Consider the following 8,592-nt stretch of genomic DNA (forward strand, 5'->3'; position numbering starts at 1 on the left):
CGTTTACCTTTATTCTGCCCAATAGAAAACTGCCCTAATGTTTGTGTAATCTTACTTCCAACTTAGTGAACTTTTTAAAATTACAATTTTTTTAATGTTGGTAATTATTTTAGGTTGAAACAACTGCGTTGTGGTTCGATCTTTAAACCAGATGTCAAAGCTCAGCAGTTTATCTTTTTGTTCGACTTTGTTTCTCTGCAAGAATTAGCTGGCGCTGGGTTTTTTAGGAGGAAGGGGGGGAGAGGAAAGTTACTCTGATTTTATTCGACTGGATCTATACACTCATCTGTACAATGCATCAATCGTTCTCACTATCTCGCAATCGAAAATTGAACTGTAAAAAAGGCTTGCTTTCTGCCCCACATGTGAGTAATGCAAACATCTGAGCCCAGTTTTTCAAAAGGCAGATAACGCTATCCAACAGATAAGTCGCTCTCCAGCGGCTGTTATCAAAATGTACTGCGCTATCCATCGAAAAGAGATTTATCCAGCGCGGATATTGTTATCCAACCCTCGAACAACCGGATGGCTGGGTGTCTAATCTCGCTAGAAAATGATTAGTTACTCCCGTAGCTCACCAGCTAACTATTATACAATGGAACCGAGACTTCAAAGGAATCGTCATATTCATGGATTAGAATGGGTGTGAAGAAATGCGCTAACTTTAAAGCAATGTCAGGAAGAGACAGAAAGACAGACAGATAGACAGACAGGCAGGCAGGTAGGCTGGCAGACTGACAGACGGACGGACAGACAGACAAACAAGCAGGCTCACAGACAGACAGACAGACGGACAGACGGACAGACAGACTGACAAACAGACAGGTAGGCAGGCAGACAGACAGGCAGGCAGGTAGGCAGGCAGGTAGGCAGACAGACAAAACTCCCAGCAGCTGGATAGGGCGAGTGTGCGTTGACCTCTAAAGAGAAAATTCAAAGGAAATAATATCGATTTGATGTATGTTGTACTAACAACCACAGTCAATTCCCATGGACTTTCTAAGATAACAGTGTTGGGAAAAAAGAAACTTGCAACTTACTAATTAGCTAAGCAGTCTGACTTTATTTGAATGAAATAGGAAGTGGTTATTATTTAGCACTTACAACCTAGGTTATAACAAATTTTAAAGGACTTACCAAATAACTGATTTGGCAAAATAATTGTATGTGAATTTTTGATGGACTCAATGAAAATTTAATGACAAGTACCACTCAACTAAAACAGTGTCAACGATAAGTTCATTCATAGAGTCCTCTCTGCTATTCAAGTATTTTGTTTCGCTCTACTTCGCTGTTGAGGATTCGTTTCAGACGATACGCCATATTCCCAACAACCACCGGGTTGGGGATCTCATCCAAGAGGTTTACTTCAGGAAGCCAGTAATTTGGCAGGTTTCCTTTCTCCAGGAAAGCTTGCAATGCAGCCAAGAATCCGACAAAGTGTTCCCCCAGTGAATTCCTTCCATTCCAATTGGAAGGCTTCTCTTCTATGTAGTGCATGAAGGCTGTCTTCAGGTAGTATGACCTCAGTTGTCCCAGAGATGTTCTCTCCCTATTGACGATGGTCTTCACAATCCTCAGGAGCTCGTGTCTGCAACCACGGTCATCTTTATCCATGCGCTTCAGCAGCTTTTTTTCCTCCAGTGAAAATGACCGCCTCCAAAGCCGTTCATCTCTAGTGTGTCGCTTTGCCACGAAATATTCATCCGTCCCAATTTGAAAGCAAGGAACGAGATCCGCTGACAAAAGCTTCCACCCGGTTCCTTCGCTGAAGATATCCAGTTGAACAGAAGGCCCATGTTGACGTACAACGAAGTCGAGGTTGGACCCCGGCGAATTTTCTCTTAAATCTGTAACTGCTCGTGAAACAAGACTGAAGAACCAGCGCTCGCGGAGTCGTCCGGGAATTATGTACCCCTCTGAACTAACATACCTGCGAAGTTTCGAGTCCACGGTTGCTTTGAGTCGCACGTAGCCTGGGAAGCTTGTTTCTTCCTTCATTACCTCAGGATCGCCCCAAAACCAAGGCTTCGACGTCTTCAGTACTACCATGACATCTACTTCATCGGCAGCTTCAGTTTTCAGTCTCTCGTACACGCTGCCGGTATACTGCAAATTCAGTATCGGAAGCTCGGAATTCTGTCGACAGTACTCCATGATCCGGTCCTTAATATAGTCTTTCACTAACTTTCTGGTGCGAGTCATGTCTTCCTCAGAAATCTTCACATGCCTCACCGAGAAAGCTCTGAGTTTTCTCGTTAAGGTGTCGTCTTGTACCAACCAATCCCAAATCCACATGGTTGTCTAAAGCACGGAAAGAATAGAAATGAACAATCACTCCTAGCGCTCGTTAGATCCCGTTAGATTTCAAATAGCCCACGAATCGCCTAGCGCCAAACTGGTTCTAACCAGTCTCAACTTAGACACATTGAGTGGAAAATAATCTTGAAATTTTCCGAATTTCGATTTACTTATGAACGCCTCCTAACCTTCTGATGATTGAAAGTGTTTGAACAAGCGGTATTCGAAGTTTACGCAATTTCCAACCATAATGAAAGACATATATAATTCGTGATTCGCCTATCGGTAAAGAGCCTGAATCCAAAACGAATCAATATCTTTTAAACCGGACTTGACTATAACACGCGCCACTATAATTTCAAATCCAAGAAAAGTTAAAGGGCATCAAGTAAACTCTTTCCGAGACAAATATTTAAATGTTGTTCGATCCAGCTCATCGACAAGCACAAAACGTTTCCATGATGTACAAATTTATTGCCATAAAACCAAGCAAGGGAAGCGAACAAGGGTAGCTTCAATTAAAAGAAAACAAACAAGAACCCAATTCAATTTGACGTTTTTCAAATTCAATCCAATTGAAAGGTGTTGCACATTTACACTTGTGTGACTATGTGGTGGCGGACGAAGGAAACAATCATTACTGCCACTCGTGCACACTTAATGGTGCACAATCTCCTGACAAAGGTCAACATTGGGCGAAGGACGCCTTCCAGTCTCTACTGCAAGAAGACTTAACTTGGACCGCATAATTTTTAGAACACGTGTTCCTTTAAGTGTCTAATATTGAACGCATGGCTCAGTCCATTTTGTAAAAGCTCTATCTTCTAACATGTTTTTTAGAGCAATCTAACCACGTAATAATCTCTCACTGCGAAAAGGAATTTTTCCGGAAAAACTTAACATCGCTATAATTCAGTTTCCATCTACAAAGCAGAGGATCCTACCTTTTTCCGAAACAATAGTCATATAGTAACGCTGTCAGTTTGGATTTCGGAAAATCACTCGACATTACACACGCTTATTTATTTGGTAGATAATACTGCTTCTGCAATCGGCCAACACGAAACGGTTGGTGTCTTCTTAGATCTTTCCAAAGCTTTCGAAAAATCTCCTTTCCAAATAGGAACACTATGGTATCCGTGACGTGGCTCTACAGTGGTTTAAAAGCTACTTTTCTTGCCGCCAGTAGTTTGCCCAATTCAATCAAACTTGTTCTTCGATGCAAACAATCAAGTGTGGTGTCCCTCAAGATTCTATTGCAGGCCTATTATAGTTTTTCTGTACATAAATGACCTCCCAAATGCCTCTGAATTAACAGATCCTAGGCTTTTTACTGATGACACTAGCCTTATATTTTCCTCTCACTCAAACCCACATTGCTTAGAATCCATACTTAATGATAAAGTTCAAATTATTGATGCTTGGCTCAAATGTAATAAGCTTTCAGTTATTAAAAAGAAACCTAACTTCATCATTTTTTAAACCCAGACAGAAGAAATTTAACTCCAGCATTTCTCTCTCCTTTGGAGGTAAACCCCTAAAACAGTCCAATACAATTAAATTTCTATCTATACTGACGATCATCTCACCCGTAAATACCATATCAGCTATGCAAGTAAACATATAGCTAAATCAAAAGGAAATATACCGATTGAGGTCTCGCTTTTTCCTATCCTCTAAAACCAAACTCACTTTGAACTACACTTTAATTTATCCCTACATCGTCTATTGCAACCCTGCCTGGTCGTCCACAAACGTACCTAACTTAAATCGAATTTATTTTTTCGCAAAAGCGAGCTCAAACCAACTCAGACTGTTGAGAACACCTTTCTCCTTTATTCGCAAAACTAGAAATGTTAGATGTTTTCCAAGTCAGTACGTTTGAAATGGCCAAATTCATGTTTCATTATAAATAAAAGTATTTATTGCCCCCCATTGCTTCTCCCATCTTTTTGTTACAAATAGCCAAACTCACTGCTATGGTACCAGAACTGCCAGTAATTAACGTAGGCACTTGTGTCGTACAAATCTCAAGCAATTAACAATTCTTTACCAAGGTCCTAAATTTAGAACTCTCTTCATGTTTCAGTCCCTCTTTAGTCAAATCTTCTTAGCTTTAAGACAAAATCCAAAAGTTTTTACCTATATAAACACTGAATTGGCCAAGCAGCACATTCGCAGCACTTATCCTTTCCCAAATACATTTTATTGTAAGTGACACGGCTTCTCCCATAAGCCTGGTGGCTTTTTGGGTCTCGCCGCCTTCCACAAATCATAACGCTGTGGATAATTTTTTTTTTCGGATTGTTAAAAAGGCATAAAAACAAGAACAAAAATGATGAAAATTCCTTATTTAGACTACTTTCACAGTATCCTTATCACTTATCAAAAGGATATCCTTGCATAGTAAAATTCGATATTCTATTTAACAAACTCATTAGCTTGTAGCAGACTCTTTGGCCGATGTTTTTGAAGCGTTTCTCCCAAAATAGATAATCACCTAAGTATATTCCTAATTATATTTGTGCTGCTACCAAGTTTGACCTCCATGCAATATGTTGCGATCTCAACGATTGAAGTCAAGTTGTCTCTCATTTAACAATACGTCGTGTTACATGAAATTGAGTGTACAAAGCATAAATACTCGTGAAATTCGCCTACTTGATCTGGTCACACCCTACAAAAGCTTTCCCTCATAAAAATTGATCTGACACGTGCATTTGAATTATTTATTTTTAAGACTGATGTTTAAATTCACGTGAAAGCCGCGTATTACCACAAAACGATTTCATCAAACTAACTAAGGAGCTATCCTTGCTCTTGTTTATTTTCGAGGAGCCCTTGCCACTGAGAAATTCACAATAACATATTAAAAAAAAATTGTGACATCTTTAAGACAATGAAATGAAATTATACAACTCCAGCCATGCGGCTGAACAAGCCACGAAGTTGGCGCGCACGTTTTCGGTAAAACATGCTTCAGATGAAATTCCAAGCATTTAAAAGAAATAGCAAAAGACTTACCTTACTTTTCAAAGTTTTGAAAGTCGATGGAGTGAAACTGTGGAGAAGAAAACCGCTAGATAAGAAAATGAATTGTTACTTGCTTCCAACCACAACAGCTCAACGGCTTTGTAACCGCTTAATTTTGCCTGTAAGCACTTCCGGTTTTTCTCGGAAAGTTCACCGGAACTGCGCCTCTTGTCTTTCAACGGAAAACACAAAGGTCATGACAAAGAACGATGTTGATCTTAACCATTGATTTGCAAACAATAGGTGATTAACGAAAATCGTGCACCTTTAAGAAAACCACGACAGCGATTGCAACGAGGTGGTGAAACAAAAGCTCAGCAAGTCCCTCCTGAACTTTTAAACATTTCCCGACCATCCTCTGCAAAACAACGGTTGAAATCGCTTAATTTAATTTATTCAGTCTAGAAAGGAGAACCCCGACGGCAAATATATTTACGTTTCTTACTTGGAACTCTCGGCAGCATTGCCTAGTTTTCCTAGAGGGGAGATCTGGCGCAAGAAAAAGCGGTCACATCGAGCTTCCTGTAGAGTGCTTAGAAGAATTGACAAATAAATTTTAAGCGATGTGTTCACAAGCGACGGATAATTTCAAGTGATGAATTCCTAATTCCTCATGCCAGGTTGCGTAGACATAATTTTCCGAGAACCACCCGACTTTTCTGAAAAAAGCGGAAGTAAACTCTTATTGGTCAAGCTTACCTTTGAGCTGACTCTTTGTTCATCACCTCGCATTCAATATAATATACTAACCAAGTTTTAAGGACCTTCTGATTCTGCTCGCTTAGTATAAGGAAAACCCTTGCGATTTACACCGTTCAAAGCATCAGGTAGGTTATGAGGTATTATACTAAGTGAATCATTTCAAGTAGCAAGGCCTGTATCGACTCTTTGTCGAAATGAGTAAGTAAAACAATGAAATTAGTACGATGAATGAATTTGACTTAGTCATGGCTATATGTTGTTATCGAAAAGAACCGCACACTATCCGTTCATCTTACCTTCACGCAGAATCGGCAGTTTATAAGGGAGATAAATCCATCCTTTTAAAAAATATCCGAAGTTGCTGAAATCTTATGCTGCCATTTTAAGAGTTTTAATAATCGTACTAGATTAAATGCCCCTCGACGCAAATTACAGAGCGGCCATTTTCAATTAAAGATGAATCTATCGTATTGTCTCGTATTGTATGCCAGAAGGTTTGTCGAGGAGTGAGCGCTCCATAACAAGCTCACACGGCTGTATTTAAGAGAAATTTTTACTTAGAAAGTCAATGTTTGCATATTCTCTTCGAATTCTGGACAAGCTTTTGTTTCCCTTCGCCACCGACCTGTCCGAAACACATGCTTCTTCAGAGGCAACTTGGGCGATTAGACGTTTGTTAAATTTTACAATATCAGTTCAATTGGTTCCTTGCTTACGGTGATATTTAGATATTTCAGAGACAAAATTTATTTGTCAATGTCGTCTTTCATGTATCAGGTCATGGCAGTGGCTGAGGCAAGAAGAAGAGATGCTTCAAATTTAACGGGGAAACTTCGTGCTTTCTCTGTAAAGTATGTCAAAATTTCCGAGGACGACATGGCCCGCGCCAGACGCTTGGTGACTGATTACGTCCAAGGTCAAGTCATGGTGTTTTGCAAACAGCGCTCGTCTCTTCCAATACTAAAACTGGAGTATACCGGCAGTGTGTACGAGAGGCTGAAGACTGAAGCCGCCGATGAAGTAGATGTCATGGTAGTTTTGAAAACGACAAGGAGAGAGATCGAGGTTGTTGGATCCGGAATATCTGGCTATGTTCGCCTCATGGCAAGAGGTGACTCTGTGTTCCGTAGGTATGCAAGTCAGGAAGGTTATATCGACCCTGTGCGCCTTCGAAATAGTTGGTTTCACAGCCTCGTTGTCCAAGCAGTAAATAATTTTGACGCTAAATCACCATTCTCTGAAGTCCGTCTGGAGGTTCGTTACCACGGGCCAGCGGTACAGCTTGACATTTGCAGGAGAGGAACTAACGAGAAGTTGTTATCGGTTGATCTCGTTCCTTGCTTCCAACTAGGGGAGAGCTGCTATGTCGCGAAGCCTTACAACGGGAGTTACCCTGTTTCTAATCACGAGCTCCTGTGGAGGCAGTCGTTCTCGTTACAGGAGAAGCAGATCCTAGAGTACATGGACAGAGATGGTGGCTGTAGGCACGAGCTCCTCCGAATTGTGAAAACCGTTGTTAAAAAGCAGGCGACATCTTTACCACTGGAGTCATACTACTTGAAGACCGCCTTCTTGCACTACATAAAGGGAGAAGGTCTGAAAAACTGGGTGAGCGGAGACGCACTGGGGAACCATTTCCTTGGGTTTCTTAGAGCATTGCAGATTTTTCTGGAGAGAAGAAATCTTCCGCACTATTGGTTACCTGGTGTGAACCTCCTGGATGACATCGCTCAAGTGGTTACCAGAAATATGGCATATCGGCTTCAAGCAATTCTTAATAGCGAGGCAGAAAGGAATAAAATTATTTCTTGAAGAGAAGGACAGATCAGCTGAGACACTCCGAATCTTACTATTTACATTGTAATGCGTATAATTTTGCTTCAGATAATAATCAGTATAACTCGTAACCATAACTGAGTTAGAGCGGAAAATCGACTAATAGGGCAATAAAGCGATTTCCATGACAAGGAATGTTGATTGGTAAGGTTCTGTCCCATCGCTGTGGCAAATGTAGCAGGGTTCAGAGGGTCTACAGCTCATTTAGGCTGTAGTGTTCAAAAAAGTGTTTTCTAACTCAAGCTTAGACCCTCCCTCCCTCCCTCCCCCCCCCCCCCATCAGAAATTCCTGCACCCGCCCCCCTACATCCTGCATCTGCCATCTGAAATGGGGGGGGGAGGGTAATGTGCTTGCCAAGACTTCGTTGTCATCGAAAGAGTGTGAAAGGCTTTAATAATGAATTGCGAATTATATGAAATACATGATGCAGATCTAGCTGAATTTTGCAAAGCCGGACAACTCTTCTCACTACTCGTCAATCTTTTCCCCTGTCCACGTGAAGTCTTGGGATATCTCACTCGCTCTACTTTTGGTGCCTCACTAGGCCCGGAGAGAAGGGACGTCCAACATCCCCTCGCATGGCAAAATAAGTAAATCATAACTGACAACACAGTTTTCTAACCCACCCACTCACCTGTGATCTATTCCGGGAATCCCAAAAGCATCCTGGCTGATAGCCCTATCCATGTAGAGTCTAAAATAATTTCCTTGATGGGGCT

The 8,592-nt window shown here is 41.1% G+C and overlaps 2 protein-coding genes across 3 annotated transcripts; one reads left to right on the forward strand and one right to left on the reverse strand.

Moving 5' to 3' along the window:
- Positions 1–1,055: 1,055 nt before the first annotated feature.
- On the reverse strand, positions 1,056–5,912 carry LOC131776735 (cyclic GMP-AMP synthase-like receptor 3). Of its 2 annotated transcripts, none has more exons than XM_059092962.2 (3): positions 5,780–5,912; positions 5,331–5,692; positions 1,056–2,304 (listed from the first exon to the last, which is right to left on the reverse strand). In XM_059092962.2, the coding sequence occupies exon 3, from the start codon at positions 2,296–2,298 to the stop codon at positions 1,261–1,263; it is 1,038 nt and encodes a 345-aa protein (XP_058948945.2). In that variant the 5' UTR covers positions 2,299–2,304; positions 5,331–5,692; positions 5,780–5,912; the 3' UTR covers positions 1,056–1,260. The 2 variants fall into 2 exon arrangements, with proteins under 2 accessions (XP_058948945.2, XP_066023375.1); XM_066167278.1 differs by having other exon boundaries at positions 5,326–5,692.
- Positions 5,913–6,075: 163 nt separating this feature from the next.
- LOC131776734 (cyclic GMP-AMP synthase-like receptor 3) lies at positions 6,076–8,003 on the forward strand. Its single transcript, XM_059092961.2, has 2 exons — positions 6,076–6,161; positions 6,814–8,003. Exon 2 carries the CDS (start codon positions 6,817–6,819, stop codon positions 7,846–7,848), a length of 1,032 nt encoding a protein of 343 aa, XP_058948944.2. The 5' UTR covers positions 6,076–6,161; positions 6,814–6,816; the 3' UTR covers positions 7,849–8,003.
- The last annotated feature ends 589 nt before the right edge of the window (positions 8,004–8,592 follow it).

The sequence above is a fragment of the Pocillopora verrucosa genome, chromosome 5, assembly GCF_036669915.1.
Source record: "Pocillopora verrucosa isolate sample1 chromosome 5, ASM3666991v2, whole genome shotgun sequence".
In the NCBI taxonomy this organism is placed as follows: Eukaryota; Metazoa; Cnidaria; class Anthozoa; order Scleractinia; family Pocilloporidae; genus Pocillopora; species Pocillopora verrucosa.